Consider the following 22,058-nt stretch of genomic DNA (forward strand, 5'->3'; position numbering starts at 1 on the left):
GAGCCCTGTCGTGTTTCCCCACCCCCGGCTCTGTGGAGATGAGGTACAAGATCATGGGGAAGAGGACACCCTGACATTAGCACTCCTCTTCCCTGCCCCTCTGCACAGCAAGCAGGAGGCTCCCAGGAGCAGCTCCAAGGCAGAGGGCAGGAGCAGCATAGGGCAGTGGGGGGGAGGGACAGCTGAACTGCCCAGCACTTGATAGCCTGCTGGGCAGTTGCCGCACAGCGAACTAGGGGGAGCTGATAGGTGAGCTGCTGGTCCACCCTGGTTCCAAGCCCCCACCAGCTATCTGCAACGGGCTGCTCTTCCTGCAACCAGTAGACAAAGCAGGCGGCTGCCAAACAACATTATAAGGGAGTATTGTGCAACTTTAAACGAGCATGTTCCCTAATTGATCAGCAACGTAACAATGAAACAACGTTAACCGGGACAACGTTAAGTGAGGAGTTATTGTATACAGTATGAACCACCAGCTTTTCCAGGGCAAGGGGATCAGGAGGGGAAGGCACAGGATGCCTGATATTTAAACACAAACTTCATATATATGAATACTGACACATAATTTTTGTTTACCTTTGCAAGCTCAATGTACTTCCAAACGGGTGAGGAACGAGTTAAACCGGTGTTTATATACAGCAATGAACAACTTGTTCACCAGATGAAACTATAGTTCAACAAGCATTTGTACAACAGTGTTCTCAGAAAAGAGAAAGTATTTGTTTCCAAGCACAGCTGCAGAGGTTAGCAATTCCACCCTCCCCACACATACTTCTGATGCACTGCCACAGAAGGATACAACCACACAGCTCTCACAAAGCCCTGCAGAAACTCCCATGCCATGCTCCTGACTGCAGCATCCAAATACAAACCTCAAGTTCCCCTAGTGTGAGCTCCTCAGGGCAGAAGTCCCATCTTTCCTACAGTACTCAGTTGTTCACAGCAACAGCTCAATTAGCCTTCTGACAGTGAGTTAAAAGGGTAGTGCCTCTTTCTTCATAGTGCAGGTTGTTAACCAAGCGTGACCTCTGATGGGAAAGGTCTTAGGGGCATTTCTCTTGTTGGTCAGACCACTGGTGCCTCAAAGACCTGACTGGGTTGCAATATGGAACTGAGCTCGCCCAGAGGTCATGGATGTTATCTCAGAGTCACAGATCAGTGGCAACAAATTAGCAATCTGTGAATGATGGCATTTGGGGTGACAGTTCCCTGATGCATTCAGCCACGGTAATGTCCGTCAGTAAAGGAGATGAACACGGTTAACACTACAGTGTCAAGCGCCTGACAAATTGCACTGGCCCAAAGACTCTGCATAAGGGACAGAAGCACAGAGGGGAGGGGTGCTCTTCAGTGGCTGAGAACAGCTAACTACTGTGAAGGGGCAAAAGCAGTGGTGGAGAGGCCTTTGACCCTGCAGTGGGCTGAAAGAGCCCTTATCCTGAGCTGCGAATTGCTGGTATAAATAAATGTAATTCTGTTTATGTTACAAGAAGTACTTCTTAGCCTATGAACTTTCAGAATCAGAACCTGGGCAAAAACAAAAGATGGTTTACATCTGAATACACCTCCATTACACAAGGGTTGAGTAGACATCTGGCAATAGATTTTTCAAAATATTTGTGGCAAGTTAGCCCCTGCATCTCAGTTTACAAGCACCAGTGGGTAGAAATCACTAACAAACACCCAGAATAAATGGCCCAGTCCTCCACTGGCATAAAATACCTTGAGATTCTTGGGGTTACACCCTCGCAAGAGCTGTGATGATTCTAAAGTTTGCAAACATCTCTTGATGAGCTTCTGAATTCATTGCTCATCCAACCCTTTTACTTAGGATATATTTAGATTTTAAAACTCCAGGAGTCTTGGCTCTCATTTGAGCCTGCTTCACTCTTTCTAGTTAGTCATACCGCACTCCAGCCTTGCCATGGCTGAGCTACCAGCTCGTTAAATCCTCCCTTGTTACAGTCCTGATGGCACACCAGCCAAGCCGCTCCTCTTTAGCCTTGCCTTGAACTAATGGGATTAGTACTCAGTTGTGTGGTCTCGGTCAGGCTGTGATTTATAGACGCTGGCATCGTCCTCTTGTGCACTCCTTCCCAATGAACCCCCAAGCATCCTCCTATCCCCTGTGTCCTCCAGACCACAAAGCACAGGCTATGCGGCTGAACTGCACATTCCACTAACATGTTTTCAGTTAAAAAAAGGAAAAACAGAGAACTATTATAGAGGAATGTTACCATCCAGCACACTCTTGTGTTCCCTCCGCAGTGCCAGGACAGTCTTGTCAGTGCTGTAACCTGTCTTCTCACTATGGCTATACTGTGTAATTCTCACGGCACACTTTTGGCTCACCAAGTGCATTTTAAAACCTTTCTCTGCTGAATTCGGTACTTTAGGGAATTACTCCAACAGTAGGTAAAAGGGAAGCAAGTCTGTCCATCTGAAGTGGGGGTGATGTGGAAAACTCCACACCAAGACACCTTCCCCCCCTCCTCCCCATAGACATCCTGTAGCCCTTTGTGACATCATGACATGGCAGGGGACTGGCTTGAAGAGAAGGCTCAGAGGGGTCCCAGACAATGATGGATAACTAGCAGGTGAGTCCATTAAACTGTGAGTATTGCCCATTGAGTGCAAGAGATGCGTCAGAGCCAGAAGCAAGAAAGGAAAGAAAAAGGCCTCCTTGGAGGGAAATGCTTTGGTAAACTATTCATTTTGCGTATTACCCAATGGGGTCATGTTTTCCCCTTTTATTGATCTTTTCTTTTAAACTCATTAAACTCACAAACGGGCCCTTTATTTGAAAAGACAGCTGTCCCTCTTTCACTCTGCATAGCATCCTGAACATTCACACAGTGAAAAGCACTCCCTGCTGCGTATAAACCATGAAATGTGTTTGAAAATAAAGCTTTTGATTAAAACTGACAATTCTGAGCTTCCCATGCTGTCCCCCAAGCTGAAAAAATGACATCATCTGTGACACCAGCAGTGTGGGGAGAGACCAGTGTCAGAGCATGTAACCCCTTCCCTGCCTGATTTCAGAGCAATTTAACAAACAAATCAATGGGGCAAATTTTCGAAGGGGCCTCACCCCAACCTCTGTTCATGAACAGATAAGAGACTTACTTGCATTTACAATTCTTGTGCATGCAAATGACAGGATTTAGGCACATGAAACCCATTTGCACAGGCAAACTGTGGTTTACAGATGTGACAGAGCAAAAGAATTGTTACCATGACTGAGCACACAAATGGAGCCAAAGTCAAGGGCCCCCTGATAAACTGGCTTTTAAGATTTCAGGGAAATATTAAAAATATTTTAGTCTCATCCAGGCTCTGACATTCATTGATGTCTTTCAGGAAGAGAAGCGCACTCAGCCAACTACAATGATCATTTTAACTGAAAATGTTATTTTAAAAAATCGTGAAAGCTGCCCTGAGGACTCCATCTCCACTAAGCAAACCTCTCAAGACACCACTTTAAAGAGGCTCCAATGTGTGCAGTAGTTAAAAGCCATCTGACCTTTTGTTAAAGAACAAGTAAACATCTTCTGCTGGTCTCTTTGGGAGTTGCTTAAGAAGATCTCATGATAGAATCCTCACTTTAAATCCAGTGAGACGCATGTGGACTTTCAGGCAAACCTGGATGTTGTTAGCTTAAAGTTGAAATGCAGAGCTCTCATAAAAGTGTAGTAAGCAATGTAAAGTCCCTGGTCACTTACAGGATCTTTGAATGGGCAATTACACCTTACATGAATTATCTGGAAATCGGATCTTCCCACATATGCTGAATCTATCAATTTCCATGATCAAGATTCAAGATTTCCTCTGCAACAGCTGAAGGCAAAACAGATACCCAGCCTTCTCAAGCAATTCCCAGCTCTGTCATCAACTGCTACTGGGGAGAGATGGAATCCCAAACTTAGGTTCTGGCAGGTAAGTAACAAAGGAACTGGATTTTCACCACTCTGCTTCACCGCTTTGTTAGCTTCCTTCTCTCTCTCACTCTCATCTTCTACCTTCTTCCATATTCTCCTTCCCCACATGCCTGGAATACCCTTTCTAGTCCAGTACACCTCATACTTAGCCTTCTTTTTATTCAAGTCTCTTTCTGAAAACTCATTTCCTCTATAAAGCTAATAATGCTACACCATACCTGTAAAACATAGCCCCAAACCTTTACTGAAAGAAAAACAAACACACAGTAAAATGATATAATAGTGAACACTCCATGGCCCTGATCCTGCAAATATCTACCCGCATTCTTTGCATATGCAAGTAGTCTAAACTGAACTCAATGGGATTACTCACATGCGTAAAGCTAAATAAGTACATAAGGATTTGCAGGATCAGGGCCTAAATTACTACCATGCTGAAGGGCTCTTAGTGAATTTTTGAGTTTATCTTTGTCTGACTATTTACCCTCTAAACTCTGGGGGCAGGAGCCTCATATTTCTTTGTGCCTTGTGCAGCATTGAACAAACCCTTGGTGGTTAATAAATAAATCAGGAGAATGCACAAGAATAAAAATTTTCACATACTTTGTTTTAAAATGTAAATCTCCCTGTAATTTTAAACCCACTTGTATATTTGGGGATGGCAACAGTGTTAAACACTAATGCAAGATAGCAATGGAGGATGATAATGCCATTTAGGCATGCTTAAGGAACTGCACAGTACAGCAGGCTCACGGTAATCTCTCAATGTCAGAACTATGTTTATTGCAATGAACAGAAAAGAATTACCATGAAGCATTACTATTTCTTTATTCTTACACTGATATGCCTTAAAATTCAGACTTCAGGAGGTAAATAGCTAGCAGGTGTGTTAAGAATTTAGCTAGCTGATTGACTCACACTGACATTAATGGGAGACATACAAGTAAATCCTTACATCTCACACTGATAATGTACCCCCAGCCTGATTGGCACCATAGCGGCTGCATGCGAGTTAATGCTGTTTTGGTTTCTACATTTTAAAAAGTCTTCAGAGATTTGTCACTTCAGAGCTGGTCATGCCTGCATAACACTTCCCATGACGCTGCAGAAAAGAACTGAAACAGGGAGGAGAGGAAAATGCATGAAAAAAAGAATAGCTGTTTTCATTCTCCAGTTTCCAACTGTACAGAAGTTACCACTCAGTATATCTCAGCTGGTCCACCTGACATCACGTGGAAACATCTCAGTTATGAGAAATAGGGCTTTGAGCACAGAATCATAGAATCATAGAATATCAGGGTTGGAAGGGACCTCAGGAGGTTATCTAGTCCAACCCCCCACTCAAAGCAGGACCAATCCCCAACTAATCCACATCTCTAGCTTCCAGACACCAAAGCAGCGAACAAAAAAGCAGGAAAGACAACAGGGTTAGAAGGAATTTCTCTTCAGGCCCCATCTGGTGCACAGACACTGCATCTACTCTGTCCTGGCATGAGACATTGAGCCAACGAGGAAGGGAAATGAAGACTGAGGGAGGAGGAGGGAGAGAAAGAGAAAGACCTTTGTGAAGACTGTTCATATTTGCAGCTATTTCGGTGTCAAATGCTCAACAGTGCAAATGCTTTGAACGATTAGCAGTAAAATAAATACTGGTCTTCCAGGTCAACCAGCTCTTTGGGAATATGCACATTTTGCTTTCTTTTTTGTTAATAAATGGTTAAAGGAAAACTCCTACAGGTCAGTAGGAGAGAAGGTCTGGAATAGGGTTCTGGGGAAACCAGGAGAGGCTACTCAGAACTGATAGAGAGGAGCTGAGGATTGCCAAAGGGGAGCTTCGAAATGAGGGAGAAGCTCCTGACTTTCATCATGAATAGCTGCTCTTTGAGCACAATTTTCGAAAGCACCTAAGTGACATAGGAGCCTCTGAAAATTTTATCCTTTGTCAACATGAAGCAACAATTAAATAAACTAAATGCAATAGACCCTTCTCTGTTCACTCTGGAAGAACAGCTTTCACAGCATTTCCTGGACTTTGGGGGACAGTTTTCAGAGAGGTGCAGAAGGAGGTGACATTTCTCTCTCTCCATCCCTCTTGGGAACATCCAAAACAAACTGGACATTCTTGGTCTGTCTTTGCTGAAGAAGGCAATGCGAATGAACTCCACACTTTTGTTCTCTCCCTTTCTCCCAACCCGCCCACCCAACTTCAGTGCCTCTCACTCAAACAGGTGTTCTGGACAGCAGCCATCATCCACAAGGCCTCTGCAGAGATTTTCATACAGAGTTTTTTGTTTAGATCATAAACGCCCAGCTCTAGCCTGTCAAGAGTTCTGCAAAACCATGAATTGTTTATATACTTGCAGAGAAAGCAACGCCATTCTTGCTAATATCTCCCTTCAATGAGGACAGTGTCAGTAGAGCAGTGTTTCCCAACCAGTGTGCCATCAGACTCAAACAGGTATGCAGCAGAATTTTCTGAAAAACTACATGTGAGAACAAAAAAACCCCTACCCTTTTATTTTAATTGGTGTCGGAGCCAGATCGCATTCTGTACTTTTCCTCTGCGGGACAAGGCCCCTTTCAAATATTATGCATGCATCACGTTCCATTCCCCAAAGTGAGGTTAAGAGGGACAAACAGTAAACAAAGATGACATGCCCTCATGAATGCAATGCACTGCAATGAGCCTTTGATGATGATGCACACAAAAAAACATGTAAGTCAAGCCTAAGTTTTATATTTATATTTGACTCGAGGTAAAAGCCAGAATGAGCCGGACCTGGGATTGCATGATAATTAATTACATTGCATTTTAAAATGGTGGAGAAAGTTACACACACTTGGGAAGACTATTTTGGGAATGAGAAGAAATGACTAATTATTAATTGTTTGTCATCCCAAATTATTATTCTCAAGTACGTATCACTTTTTCCACTGAGCATGCATTTGTCCAGAATTCTTATATTTAGCTTTAATGTTAGTTTCCACTGTTGAAAATGTTAATTCTGGCACAAAAGACAGGTCGCAATCTACCATTAGCCGCTATGGTGGTTTTGATTTTAACCCTACTAGCCTCATTCTGGATTGGCTCATAAATACTCATGAGACAAAATTTACAGTGGCCTATGATATATGCCACATTACGCTATGCTTATATGAACCTGACGTAACGGGAGGCGAATGCATTTTTCAAATCTTACAAAGCTCAAAAGTTACAGTGGTGAATTTTGAATTTATGACCCCAAAATGGACAAATATTTAAAGAAAAAAGATTTTAGCAATTTCACATCTACTTGCCGTGATAAAGCTGAACCTAAAACTAAGAAAGTGAAAGTGTTGAACCAACACTTCTGCGAGAGCGAACCTCAATATAGGGAACCACCTTGCACTCTTCCACATTGTCTCATATGCAGGGAGAAACTCTCAAACAAAGCCACGGGGACAAATAAGTTAAAATGACACCTTACAAGCAAACATTCATCTCTTGCCAAGAAGGACATACTTTGTTTTACACATTTGAGGGACCAGAATGAGAAGCAAGCACGACTGATGATAGACTATGCAACTGTTTCTGACAAAGCACTGGAAGCAAGCTACGTGGCTGCTAAGCTTGTAGCAAAGGCCAAAAAGCCACATACAATCACAGAGACATTAATTTTACCAGCATGCAAAGAAATTGTGAGAGTAATGTTAGGTGCACATGCAGTCAAGGAAATGGAAAAAGTTCCCCTTTCAGATAACAATGTAAGTCGCCGCATTGATGCCATCAGGTGATATTGAGATGGTGTTCGAAGAAAAATACAAGTGGAAAATTTGCATTGCAGCTTGACGAATCAACAGGTATCAGTGGCCATGCTCAACTCTTGGCTAACGTAAGGTACGTTGACAGAGATAGTATAAAAAAAAAAATTTATTTTGCAAAGAACTGCCAGGTCACATGACTGGAGAGGATACATTCAGCGTGATAACAGCCTACCTTGATGAAGGAGAACTTCACTGGAAAAATTTTATCAGTGTTTGCTCCAGCGGGGCAACCTGCATGACTGGCAAAGTGAAGGGGTTTGTAAGCAAGGTCAGGGAACAAAACCCAGATGTGTTGATGACGCACTGTTTCCTGCACCATGAAGCACTCGTCACCAAAACACTGCCAGAAGAACTGTCTTCAGTTTTAGATGGAGCAGTAAAAATAATGAACTTCATAAAACTGCAGGCCTTAATATCATGCATTTTCTCCTTGCTGTGTAAGGAAACAGAAACAGAGTATCAGAGTTTACTTTTCTACACTGAAGTACACTGGCTTTCCCATGGAAAAGTTCTCTCACGCTTGTCTGAGCTGAGAGAGGAGATCATAATGGTCCTAACTTCGGAGAAATCATGGTACATGGACTTGATCGCTTATGTGCCATGGTGTGCAAAGCTTGCCTAGCTGGCTGATGTATTCTGCCACCTCAATGAGCTGAACAGGAAAATGTAGGTAGATATGAGCATCTTCCCTCCAACATGGATAAACTGCATGCGTTTAGGTCTAAGTTGGCCCTCTGGCATGAAAAAGTAGCAAAAGGAACAATGACAGGTTTCAGAGGAACAATAGAAGTGTTCCCCTTGGCAAATGCAGCAGATCCTGCTGGCACTATTTTGGTCAATGTCATTTGGAAAGTTTGGAATTAAAATTCAGTTCATATTTTCCTTCAATTAATAGAGAAGTTTTGACTGGTCTGAGATCCTTACAGTTCCTCTGCAATGCAAAGTGCTAAGAATGTTATCATAACAGCTCAAGGTCAGCTTGCTGAATTAAGGAAGGACCACATTTTGAAAACAAAGCTTGATGATACGCCCTGGGACTCTTTCTGGTTGAAGGTGGGAGGTGAATATCTTGTAATCTCTGACCATAGTATCTCCATTCTGTTGCCTTTTTCAACCTGTGCAAGTTATGTTTTTCAAGCCTGACTTACATCAAGAACAACCAAAGAGAGCAGTTGAGCTCAGTGAAGCACGAGCTCCAAGTGGCACTGATAACATTTCCTCCCAGGGTTAAATGACTCTGCGCCTCAAGACAAGCTCAGGTGTCTCGTTCAAAGTTTTTCATTATTTATTTTTAATTTTCGTATATAATTTGTTGTCATTCATCACAGACTGTGAATCACAGTGTGCATCGAAATCAGGGGAGCATTTCAGAGTTCCATTCTGTCAGGTGGAATGCGAGACTTGCAATCTCTGGAGTTTGGCTTTTGATGTTGCTCACTTCCAAAGCCATACAAAAGAAGAAGTGGATCAAAGATGAAAAGGTAATACCGCAAGTCTTGATACATAATATCATTAGTTGATGTCTCTTGATTGGTACAACTTTTGTATTATTTGTTAATTATTATTAACATCATTAACTGTACTGTACACACTGTGAATGGCAAGGGTGGTAAACAACTTAAACCAAGGCGATAAGAGGGTGGGTTCATTTGGAGACAATATCGCGGTGTGCCTCAAAATAATTAAAGGTATCACGACGTGCCGTGGCAGAGGAAAGGTTGGGAACTACTGCAGCAAAGGGACAGTTCACTTGAGTTCTCTCCCATAACTATGCCTTATCTGCACTCCATCCCTTTCCCTCTTTTACTGCTGATGGTATTTAACAGGCTTGCTTAGCTCCCTCTCTCATATACTGCAGCTCCGAAGCTGTCTTCCAGATCTAGGCTCACATATGGGGAAGAGAAGAAAAAATTTTCACCCCTTAAATAAAACAACTGAGTGAGCCACTTAAACACCAGCCAGATAGCAACAAACACTGCCTACTTCCCCTTCTTGGGACTCCCAGGAACAAAAGAGGCACAGATTAGGAAGCCGTTTTGAGACACTCTGCAGTAACAATGCACATACAGCTTGATGGTGCAATAGCACAACTGGGTTCGATGAAATAAAAAATCCACCACCAACCAATACAGACCAGTAATATTATGGAGGACACTAAACAGTCTTTTTAGCATACGTGCAACATGCCACAGCTGGAACGTGACCAGGATTCATCACTGAGTTTGGTCTGCTGGTTGAATCTATGGCTTCCCCGGCCCAGGCTGGGTACTGACAGGGAGTGCGACATGAACACTGATCCATGCCCCAGTAGTATGTCATTTTGCCGTGGCTGAGACAGTCACAGAGATGAGTAGAAAACCATTTGTACCGCATATCCACTTTTCATCATTTCAACTACTATATTTGTTAACTGTTAAAGACAACCCTTCTCAAGGCTTATTTTTCAGAACAATAGATTTGGGACATCACAATAAGTTTTGTGTCAGAAGACTGTGATGGCAAAACAGAGGGTAAGGGCTTCACTACAGGACCAAACTAGGAGGGCACCCTCAACTCTGATCCAAATATCCAAGAAAGAGGGGGAAATTACACTAAAAATAAAACTGTCTTTTGTACACAGGCCCCTTCTGCCTCCTGTCTGACCCCAGTGTGAAAATTCCTCTTCGAAGTCCAGAAAGGAGAACCAACAGCCTTCATCAGGCAAATCCATCTCTCTTCCAAAGGCACCCCGAAATATACCTGGATTACTTGACTTATTGTTATTCAGAACTCAGCCAAACTGCTAGTGAATAAACTGGCTATAGAATTGCCACTATATGAAATCATACACACTGCATATGTAAAAAAAGCAATGCTTTGCATAGTAATTATCACTACCAATTTCTATTTGCATCCACTCAATCTCCACAACCTCCCACATCACTTCTAGGAGCAGTGCTTTATAAACAACAAAAGAAAAGAAAACCTCACTATGTTCATGAGTGTGAGGACATAATTCTGGACGTGTTCCTTCCCATGGAACCGCACAACTGAATCGTCCACTGCCAGCAAGACCTCAATGTTGTAGTCATCCTTCTTGGCGTGGCGTCTCTTCCGGTCCACTTCACCAAGCCGGTCTTCAATCAGGTCCAGTGAGTTTGGGAGCTCACCCACACTGAAGCTTGGAACTGTAGGGGTGAGAGGAAAGAGGAAATGGTGAGAGATTTCAAGGCTGCTGCATGCAGAACAACGTGGCTTTAACAATGTTTCCTGGCTCTAATACAGTTACTTGTCTATTTTCTTATATGCATGTGTCATCTGTCTGTATGAATGCCTATAAAATACCTGCCTGCTCCCTGTATTGATTCATGCCCCTCTACCCCCAGCCCTGCAGTGCCCAGTGAAGGAGAAGCTGCCAGTATATTGACTATAGGGGAGGAGTCTGTGGACAGAGAGCCCTGTGTTTGTTCCAGTTCCCTGCCCCTCCTCCTGAAGGTTCTGGAAGGGAAAACACGGTTTTGTCAGCATGAGGAATAAAGACGTGCCTGGTGGCTGTTTAGCAACAGAGCTACAGTGTCTGGTCTTTTATTCCATTTAAGGAGAAGGTGCATGTGTGCTCCAGTTTTTATTCACTGGGGAACTGGAATGCAGTTTTAGCTCCAAGGCCCAGAACCAGCCGTTTCTAATGTCAGCTTTCTCTGGCAGTCACGACATCTCCAAGCCCAAAGGACTCCTCATCCTGGGTGCCAAAAGAAAGGTCACTCCCCACGTCTGCATACACCTTGAGACCCCACGCTGTGCCTACCCTCTCCGCGCCTCTGCCAATAACCATGGAACAAGTGGCTATTTCAGATGCTTTTTATTTCTGCAGTGAAATGTTATCATCTCCCTGACAGGAAAAACAGCAAGTCCACCATTCTGAACATTTTTTGGCTACTGTCTTGCTTAAAATCTCTAATGACAGCAATAAGAATGCACCTTTACTTTCACTATAACTGTTCAGGGTTTGTATCCAGGATTGGGGCCCCATTGTGCTAGGAGTTGTACAATACACATAAGAAGGACCATAGACCAGCAAGATAGACAGGAGAATGCAGGAAAGCGAAAGGGGATGGGAAGAGTGATCAAAGGGAGACAAAAGGAAACAGAAAGTTAAGGCCCAGACCCACAAAGGCATTGGAAACAGGCAGCTAAATACCTTTGAGGAGCTGGGCCAAAATCCATCAGATGTCATTTCTGGAAGCAGCACCTCTTAGTGGCCACTGAGAGCAGGCATTGCCAACACCAGAAAGGATGAGTTAAGGACTTGGAGCATGTTTTATTTTAAAAGTGACTATCATAGTGGTGAAAGGTACAAGATTAGACATCAAAGGGAGATGACGTCCAAGGATACTAACAGCATGGGAAGCAGGAACATTATCAATCCCACTCCTCACTGAATTCAACCTAAATTCACCACCCAAGCCAAAAATCTGAGTAAGTGTCCCCAAAATGAGTTATAAGCGTTCTCTGAAGACAACAACTTATAGGGGCAGCTGGGAAACCTCTCCACCCCCAGGCCTCTTGATAGCCACGTGATTCTTTGATAATTGTGCCCTATTGGGAGCATGTCATCTAGTTAAATAAAGCTGCATGACATTAAGAGAATTCCATTGCTCCAAACAGTGAGTCACATAAAGCATCTCTCTTCTGGTGTAAGAGCTCGGACCTCCGCACAGCACATCTTGCAGGAATTTCTGTATTTGCCAATGAGGGGTTCGTTTTCAAGCAGACGGATGAAGACTGTGAGGCTCAAGCTGTGAAACTGTGTTTAACATTGATCAAGAACATTAAATATAGCAAAGCAAAAAGCTAAGCTCTCACCACAACTCAGACTTTGGCCCCAAACCTCCATCCTACCACCTTTAAAATAACTTAGCCAGTTACAATGTTTCAAGAAATTCCTTCTCTATTTTTACCCTCTCTCCTTTCTACAGAGCAAGCTTTGACAGACACATCACACATTTGCGCCAGAGTTGTCGATCCACTCTTACATGATGTCCTCATTGGCCAGGGGCCTGGTCACAGCATAGAATGTGCAGACAGATGGGAAAGACCCAACAAGAACGCAAGTAAGAAAACACAGCCAGGGGGCTTTGCCTCAGGTGATGTATTCACTCTTCCTATGGTAAAGCCTTTCTTTTTAAAGTGAATTTAGTGCTCATGAAAGGTGCCTCAAGGCAGCTCTGATTACCCACCACATAGCCAACAAGTGATGGTGACTTGCAGGGCCTGATTCCCCTTTCCTCTGTACCCTGCACTATTACTCGTGCAAAGTGGGGGTAACTTACTTACCATTCTAATGGGGTAGTGATTTACATCCACTTTACAGTAGTGTAAATGATGAGACAAGATGCAGGGTAACAGAATCAGACCAATTGGATCCACACAGGAAACAGTGATTTCTGGATGGCATCATCATCACCTGAGCACTCCAATCCTCCAGCCTCCTCTAAACAAGAACTAGTAACAAACATGAAAGGCTCCACCTCCAACCAACAGTCCCTATAAGTCATTCATCACCTTTTCTTTGCCCCTATTGCTTCATGACCATTTGCAAATTTTTTTTATCAGCTATACTTAATCTTAAAGGGCAGCTGACATCACATGGGAGACTTTTAAAATCCCATTCTCTTCAGAGGTAATTCTGCTCCCAAAACATGCTGCATTTTTGGTGTCTCTCTTCACCTCCTTCTTTACTACTGAAGTACATAGGCTTGCTAATAGAATCTTTTCTTTGTTAAGATTTATTTGCTCCTGCCTCCGTTCCATGCTGTGTTTGCAACAACACAACTTGTAGCTGTGGAAATGAGTACAATGTTACAAGAAGGAAACAATGCTAAAGAAAGTTAATTCTTACTCAAACATATACAAAGTGTCAGTGCTTTACAAACTGTGGTCCTGATCCTAAAAACACTTCTCCATGCACTTAACCTTATGCATGCAAGTAAAGAAGTCAGCAGGACTATTCATGTGTGTCAAGTTAAGCACATGCTCAAGTGTTTACAGCCTCAGGGCTATAAATAAGTCACACCTCATGCCCAAAAGACCTAACAATCTAAAAAAGAGAAGACAAACACGCAGAAGACAAGACACAGGACAAAAGTTCAAGAAAAGGAAGATTTAGGGATTGTTATTTACATCCAGAAAAAATCAACACCTACTTTCACTAAGTATATTCAATTAAAACAATCTACACATCTGTCTTCAAATCAAAAAAGTTGAAAAATTACAAACCATTACAGCCATTTTAACTTCAATTCACCCTTATCCCAACTCCATTTTGCCCTGGTGCTTTAGCTCATAACATGTGAGATTGTCTATTTTCTCCTTTCTTCTTCGCCTCGTCTCTTTATGTCAGTGCTAGGGGAACAAGTGGCTGACAGCAAAATCAATTTATTTTAAAGATAAATCTCACCTTTTCCTGTTGCTGCTAGGAGGGAAGGGGGAGAAAAATTTGAAATTTGAATCAGAACTCAGTTCCAAATGTTGCAATTATGGATTCTCGGTACAACAGACCAAACCATCCAATTATTTTACTTAAAGGAAAAGCCTACAGAAAACACTAAACCTAACTAGTACCTTAGCCTCACTTCAAAGCCTAAGGTATTAACTCTCATTGGACCCCCAAACACTCATCAATGCTGAATGTAAATCTGCCAAGAAGATAGTTGCCTCTGTTTAAGTGATCACTCAAGCGATTTTTCATCATTTTTAAGACTTTTTTTTGTTCACTGTTGTTGATAACAATCCATTTGGGGGAGTTAAAACTGAAACTGGCTCCTTTCTGACAATTCTGTTTCCTCCAACACATTTGCCCAGGCTGGCTTGTTACTGTAGGGTTTCTCAGATGTGGCTGGGCTGCTGGCACTGATTATTTGTTTCTCTTTTTTTCTCACTCTTATTTTTTTTTTTTAAGGAAAAAGAGCAGACTTCTCTGTGAAAAGTTAAATCATAAAGACAGACACCCTCTAAGTAAATAGTAGGAAAAAAATTAAACAGGCATGATGTAGGCCTATGAACTAGACAGCATCATTTACATATATTGTCATGACACTTAAGGTTCTAGAAAAGCAGGTGCAGAAACATTGGATGGGGGCATCTCAAAATCGATTGAACAAAGCTGACTCCCCCCTCCTGATTCCCTAGCCCTTCACCCCTTTCTCCACAGCAAAGCATGGACGGGAAATGCTCATGGTCCTTAGTTCCCCACACCCTGGAAATGATGACTCTCCCTGAGGGCAAATGGTGATCTATGGATATTGGAGGCTAGAGTGATCTAGTCTGGGCTCCAGGCAGTTACAGGGAGCTCTCACCAGTTTTTCAAATATAACTAGATGAAAGTGAGACTGATTACACCCATCAACCAGATAAGCTTTGTTATCCCTAGACACCAGCTCCCTCTGACACACTGAGAAAGAGAGATCCAGGGGGAGTAGTGCTTAGAACAAAGACTGGACATCAGAAGACCTGATTTCTAATCCCATCTCTGACAATGTGTCCTTGAGAAAGTCACTTAACTGCCTTTGTAACAAAACCTACTTTACAGGAGTACTGTGAGGCTTAATCAGTTACTGTTCATGAAGCACTTTGAGAGTTTCAGGTGGAAGGTGTTATAGAAATGCAAAGTATTACTATTATCATTACTGGTTTCTTAAAACTGGCCTTCCCATGAAGGCATCCTTACAGTATTATGACCAAGAACAAGATCTTTAATTGCACTGAAACCAGTACGGAATTCAAAAACATGCCTTATGATACTGAAGAGAATAAATGAACTCAGTGACAGCAGACTTCTCCATTTCAATATTTATCCAGGGAGAGGAGACTTGGGGTTTTCTCTGCACCCAGTCACCTGCATTTTTATTTTTCTACAGATAAAACACAAATCATTTCCATTCATTGGAACAAAATTATGGAGCCGATTCATCCCGAGGTACTTTCACTGGATTTAGGAAACTCTAGCTGCCAAATTCTCTGGTGCTTTAGGGCATAAAGAAGCCATTAAGCTTAACAGAGCTCCAAAGGATTTTCACCAGGATTCCTCCCACTTCCCAGCACAGGTATCATGGCTGAGCAAACAGCGTGGCTAGCAGTGATTGCCAACTACCAAAAAGCTCCCTGGGAGCTGTGGGTAGCCAAGCACAATCTAGAGCAGCCCAGGTACTCTAAGAAGCACCATGAACAAATATACACCTGGTTCAGGGAAACAAAAAGGTTGCTGAAAGCACCCCTCATCAATCGGATTTCGTGCCCTAGCGCAGCTCAGCCAGAGCTAATGAAGCATGTGCATGCAGCATGTAGTAAACTCACGCACTCACACACACAGTCCTACCTTCATTATGAAGATCCTTGTGTGATTCTGCTCTTTCCTGTCTGACAGCGGATCTGCGGTAGACCACATGTGCCCTCCCATTCTCTTCCTTCTCCTGCTGCCCCTTCTCCAAAGGCTCAATGAAAAACTCACTACTGTCCGTCCGAATCAGGCCAGCCTAGAATGCACAAAACAAAAATGGGAAAAGGAAAGAAAATACATATACATTCACAGTACTGCTAAAAGAGTGCATTAAAGGGAACATGGAGTGAAAAGGAACACCAGAGTACAAGACCACCCCCATAACAGTGTGGACAAAGGCAATTTGCATTAAACTCTTTAACACTAGAGCATCACTGCTCGCTGCAAAAAAAGAGAAAGGAAGAAAATATAAAAGTCTCATGTTCAACAGCCAACTCCTAGAGTAAACTTGGATACTGTATTTAATCAATAAACTACCGACAATGACAGCTGGTGATGGAAATCAGGATAATCTGAAGTCAGCAAATTCACTTTACTTATGACCTTAAATTGGAAGAGACACACTTGCACATTCATTAGCCCACCCTTCTCAGACCTCACGTTATTGCCAGAGACATTTTTGCCAATATCCATAGAATTTGGAAATTAACTGATGCAACTACTTGCACAGAAAGGTACTACTCAACCAGGAGTGTGGCAGTTTCGGTCCCTTATGGCATAAGCTCTTTAGAGCTGGGACCTGTCTTCCGTGAATTTTCTCTGAAGAGCCTAGTACACCTGTGTGCGCTATAAAATAAAATAAAATGCACATCAACAAAGACAGAACGTTAGTGACATGTTCAGCTGTTTCTACTCCAAAACACTGTCTTATGTTCCATGATAATTTACAAAAACAATACCCACATACTAACCCCTAAAGATTGGAATAATCCTTATGATACTGCCTTAGATCCCTTTAGACACTTCTCAAAAGCATTTTAAACACTTTTGCAATATTTAGTTATTCACTCAAAACTGTGCAGAAATTCCCATTTCAGCCCCAATGGGGCAGATTTCCCCTCCTTGTATCCTCCATTGACTCCCCCTTCTCCACCACAAGCTTGCTATCTCCATCTGTAGCCCTTTACAATTAAGCCCTGCCCTATCCATTTGATGCATTTTACCATAATGTCAACTTCCACCTGTTCTTTACCAACATACTAGCCTTTGTCATCTGCCAGTATGTTGCTTTCTCAAACACCTCCATGTTTCCTCCGATGCCACGCCTTATGAGTGGGAAAAACACTCTGAAAAGATCCACAAAGCCTCTACCTTATCCTCCTTCAAATATCTCCTTAAAAGTACCTTTACTGTCATGTCTACAATACAGCTGATTAGTTCAGCCCTCTTCCTATCGTACAATGACGTACTCACATTACTGCTGTCTTGTCTTGGACAGCATCCTTGTATCATTCACGTTTTGCATCTTGTCATAACCTAAATCGCAAGTTCTTTGGGGCAGGGACTGCCCTACTATGTGTCTGTAGGGTGCCTAGTATAATGCACCCCCAATCCTTGACTGGTGCCCTTAGGTGCCACTGCAATACAAATAATAATTTCCCTTTGTTTTCCATACCCCACTATTCCCCTTACAGTAACATGGAATAACTCATCACTTTCCACAAAGGGCCTTCTTTTGCAACCCTTCCATCAGTCCAAGTAGCAGTATTTTCTTTGGGAGACTCAAGAGAGGTATCTATTCAAATCAAATTTGTTTTGCAAAACTGATTGACAATCTATCAGCAAAGATAGACTGAGTGGGCATCTTTTAGCTGTTTAATTTCCTTTGACTCTTGACCACCGGCTGTAATAAAAGGTCCCTCAACTTCCCCTTCTTGATGGAAAAGAGGAATGAATGAAAAAACAATTTCAAACTAAGCTCCTTATACGGTTACAAAATCCCTTTTCTTTTGATCAGTTACAAGTGTTTCTATTTAACTCATCCACACCCTGGGATCCATCATCTATCATGCAACCCTGCTTTCAAACTCTAGCAACCCTCCAGGGCCCTCCCCAAAGAGGAGATGGTGAGGACAGAGAGGGAAATCAGCCATTCTACCAAACATATTAACTCCACTCACAGCTACAAGAGGATCATCATCCTTGGCCATGAAGCCTTTTGAGAACATTGAATGAAAATTGACTTTATAAATACAAAGTATTATGACTAGTAATACCTCCCAGACAAGGAAAAGATGTATGAACTAACAAATGTTATTAGAAATGTTTTCTGGCAACCACCTGTTCTTAATTAGCATTAAGCTTCCATTACATTTACCTTGAAATTGACCAAATCAGTTATGCACTGAAACTCCAGCTGGCTAGGACCTTAGGCAATCAAAAGGAAATCACACACTGAGGGATGTCTAGTTTTAGCAAAAACAAGTACAAGGGTCTAGCGGTCACCAAGTCCTTACATCATATCACTTTTACTTCATCCAGCATCCAAAAAGCAAGTTCTTTCACAACACACACATCACAGTGCCCTTGGAGACTCAGCGGCAGGACTAAATATCTTTCACGGTTTTAAAAGTTTTTTCCCCTCATTATTAATCAACAGGCTCCTTCAGGAGTTTGAAACTGAACACTGTCATGTTATGAAAGTTGTTGGCCTCCATCATGCACATGTATGCTAATTTGTTCCTGCAGGCTTGCCCATGAATGATGGGCTGTCCACACTGGCTTATTATTTTATGAATGCCTGTGAGTACCATGCTGGTTTGTTTCTATAATATTGCCTATGAGCGCTGGGGCTGTACATACTGGATTACACATCAGTACTAGGCTACTGGAAATTTTTTTAAGTGCATTGAAAAGCACTGTGTTTTACAAGAAGTACAAACAAATGACTGGACTTGGGAGACATATTTAGAAGGGATAGGAAAGACAAATCAGGGGCCCTTCTAAGCTGCCTGTGTCATTTGATTCCCTTCATATTTGTGTACAGTTGTATTCATCATGGCATTAGCCAACCTGACTTGCTTGTACTCCACCAAATTTCCTGCCCCACTTCAGTTTTGTTAGCTGCTTAATGCTTTTGGAAACAAGTTTTTCCCAGGGAAAATAGGTATATTTAGTTGTTCTAGGATCGTAACAATGGCCTAAAATACCATTTCTCAGGCCCTTCCCATTTTACTATAGCCTTATGAAGGTCTTCTTTCTGGCTGCTTCCCATAGCTCCGATTAGCTTGATTACAACTGCAGACTCCGTTACTAGTTGGTGGCACAGCCCAGGATAGACTTGATCAATGCTGCTCTGACTCCAATCCCTCCTTTCCTCTACACCTGCCTTTTTTCTTCCTTCTCTTCAGATTCCCCTTTTCTGTTCTGCTCTCCCCCTGTGATGTAATCTTATGAGAAGCTAGCTCATCATTGGGTGGTGCAGTTCTGACAGAGGTAGCTTTCTACCTGGATTCCTTGGGCTTTTCTTTAGCTTCCATCAGCATAGCATCTAAATGTTTTCCATTCATTGTCTTCCTCCCACTGAACATCTTATTGTTAACAAGTGGGATGGTAGAATCAGTGTTGTCAGCCAGTCATTATTCTCCTCTTCTTCTCTCCTCCTTTTCACATCTCTTTGTTCCCCACAACTCCTTTCCTTTCTCCTTCCTTCAACTCTTACTATTCTCCACCTCCACTCCTTAATCTATTTGCATATTACAATCCTCTGAACCAAAATGCCTTAACAGTCTTGAATCTTATTATTAAAACTTTAAATATTCTTCCTGGCTATGAAAATTGTGCTTTCCAAAGTGGAACAGGACCACAGCAGTAGTTTACTGCTCATGGAAACATCCACTGACCATTCAACATTATATAGGATTGATTTAATGACACAACCCACCTGTTACACAAGTATCGTTTCTTGGGCTTTTCCTTACTTCACTACTTTAAAAATAGAACATTTAACACAGAGATCTTTGCCTTCCCTATAGTCTCCTGTACTCCCTACGCTATTATTGAAGAAGGCTATGTTTGGACATGGGCTTCTCACCTTTGCAAGCCAGCTCCGCCTGTTTGATCATGTAGTGTGAACTCATGACTTTCTAACCGTCCTATTGGCCAAGGAGTGCTGAAGCCACTCATTAAGGGGACAGTCAACCAAGTTAGACCCCAAATGTACCACTCTTTGAAGGAAGATATATCCCAGGAGGATTCTATTATTTTATAGATGTAGGCCTAAATTTTCAAAAGTCACTAGTGATTCTGGGTGCCTCAGTTTCTGGGTGCCGAACCTGAGACACCTTAAAGGGACCTCATTTTCTGAGGGTGTGTGCTCAGTACTTTCTGAAAACCAGACCCCTTTAAGATGTCCACTTGAGCACCCAAAATCACTGGTCACCAACTAGGATCTACCTAGTAAGTCTACCACGAGTACGCTACCTAGAAAATTTAGGCCATACACATACACGTATGTGAAAGGGATACACAGGAGATAGTTGCATAACTATGTGATAACTGCAGAGCCATATGGTATGTTGCAGATATCATGCAACCTTCAGCATCACAGGCCCTTCCACGTTTCTGGGTAGTACTAGGGCATCAATTTGTGTGTCCTGTTGGTGCCAACCATCTCAGCTCTTCACCCTAGTTCTCATAAACCCAATTACAATGGCACCAGAGAATTACACTGTCAAAAAATGCAAAGCCATCTTACTCCATTTTTCCTTCAGATTCCTAACAACATTATTATGCACTCACAGATGTTATACTTTTTAAAAACTCTCCAAATTTGAAAAATACTTGAAGACACTTGGTGACATTTAAAGGCAACAAATGTAACATGGATAAAATACCTTATGCAACACATCACCTGGGAAAAATCCTATGAATCAGCATACTGGGACAACCATAAACTTAGTCCAGACGAGTGACATTTAGTTACCTAGGCCCAGATCCCCAAAGGTAATTAGGTGCCTAACTCCTACTGAAATCAATTTTGTCCTATAAATGGAATGTGCTTAACAAGGTGCTATTGCATACCCTGAATTTTAGCTATAGCTGTCTCTTTCACTGTATTAAGATCTTTTCCCACCATTGTCAAGTGTTCAAGATATGGAGAAAGCTCATTAGCTAATACAGGGAACAAAACACCACAGAGTTGCCAACTTTGCATTTCAAAAATAAGGGACTATTTTCTTGGCACCCTTGCCCCACCACTCCCCCCAATATTATTAATCAATAATAATAATAACAATCAGTACTCACCTACATTCACCGGGGTACTTCTTGCTGCTTTTTGAAGCACTCAGCTACTCCCGATCTTGTTGTACAGAGATGAAAAAATAAGGGACATCCCTTGTAATAAGAGGCTGTTGTAGTCACAAGGTAACTCCTATTGAAATCAGTGGGAGTTGGGAGTCTAAATAATTTGAGGATCTGGGCCTTACTACCTTCTGGACCTGTACTTAAAAAGGCTGGATATGTTGCTTGAATGGGGTATCAGAGTTGAGTATCAAATGAAAATTAGTCTCCTGTTTCCATTTCCTACAAATGCCACAAACTGACAAAAGGAACGCATGTTTTGTCTGTCCTACCCATCGCTTTGCTAAATTCTTTTCTGCTTCCCTTAGCCACTTACTAATAACAGTACTGATTAATAAATAATAATACTCTTGTCTGTCATTTTTTTCATATTTACAAAGTGCTAATTCACTTCATAATGCTCAAAACTAAATTGGTTGAAAATTTTTGAACAAAATTTAAAAATAATAACAATAATTGACTGTTTTTCAAAATTGAAAACTTTCACAAAACAAGTCTGAGTTTTCCTTTTTCAAAGTTTTTCTGAGATTTTTTTTGACAAAAAGTGTAACGTTAATTATTCTTTGATGTGGTTATCATATTTAGTTTGTCATTTTTCACCTTTCATTTGACATTTTCAGTTTTCTTGTTTATTTTTTAAAATTTATTTTCCATTGCCAATTTTGATAAGCCAAACGATGCAATCATTTCCAAACAGA

General features: G+C 42.0%; 1 protein-coding gene across 1 annotated transcript in view; it reads right to left on the minus strand.

Annotated features, from left to right (window-relative positions):
* Nucleotides 1–22,058, minus strand: part of ADAMTS14 (ADAM metallopeptidase with thrombospondin type 1 motif 14) — a 98,934-nt gene that overhangs the window by 61,982 nt on the left and 14,894 nt on the right. Inside the window, exons 3-4 of the mRNA XM_077822848.1 lie at nucleotides 16,096–16,252; nucleotides 10,713–10,909 (exon numbers count right to left, since the gene is read on the minus strand). Of these exons, the coding sequence (XP_077678974.1) occupies nucleotides 10,713–10,909; nucleotides 16,096–16,252 (354 nt within the window). The remainder of the gene's footprint in view (nucleotides 1–10,712; nucleotides 10,910–16,095; nucleotides 16,253–22,058) is intronic.

Source organism: Eretmochelys imbricata, chromosome 7 (assembly GCF_965152235.1).
Source record: "Eretmochelys imbricata isolate rEreImb1 chromosome 7, rEreImb1.hap1, whole genome shotgun sequence".
NCBI classification, from domain to species: domain Eukaryota; kingdom Metazoa; phylum Chordata; order Testudines; family Cheloniidae; genus Eretmochelys; species Eretmochelys imbricata.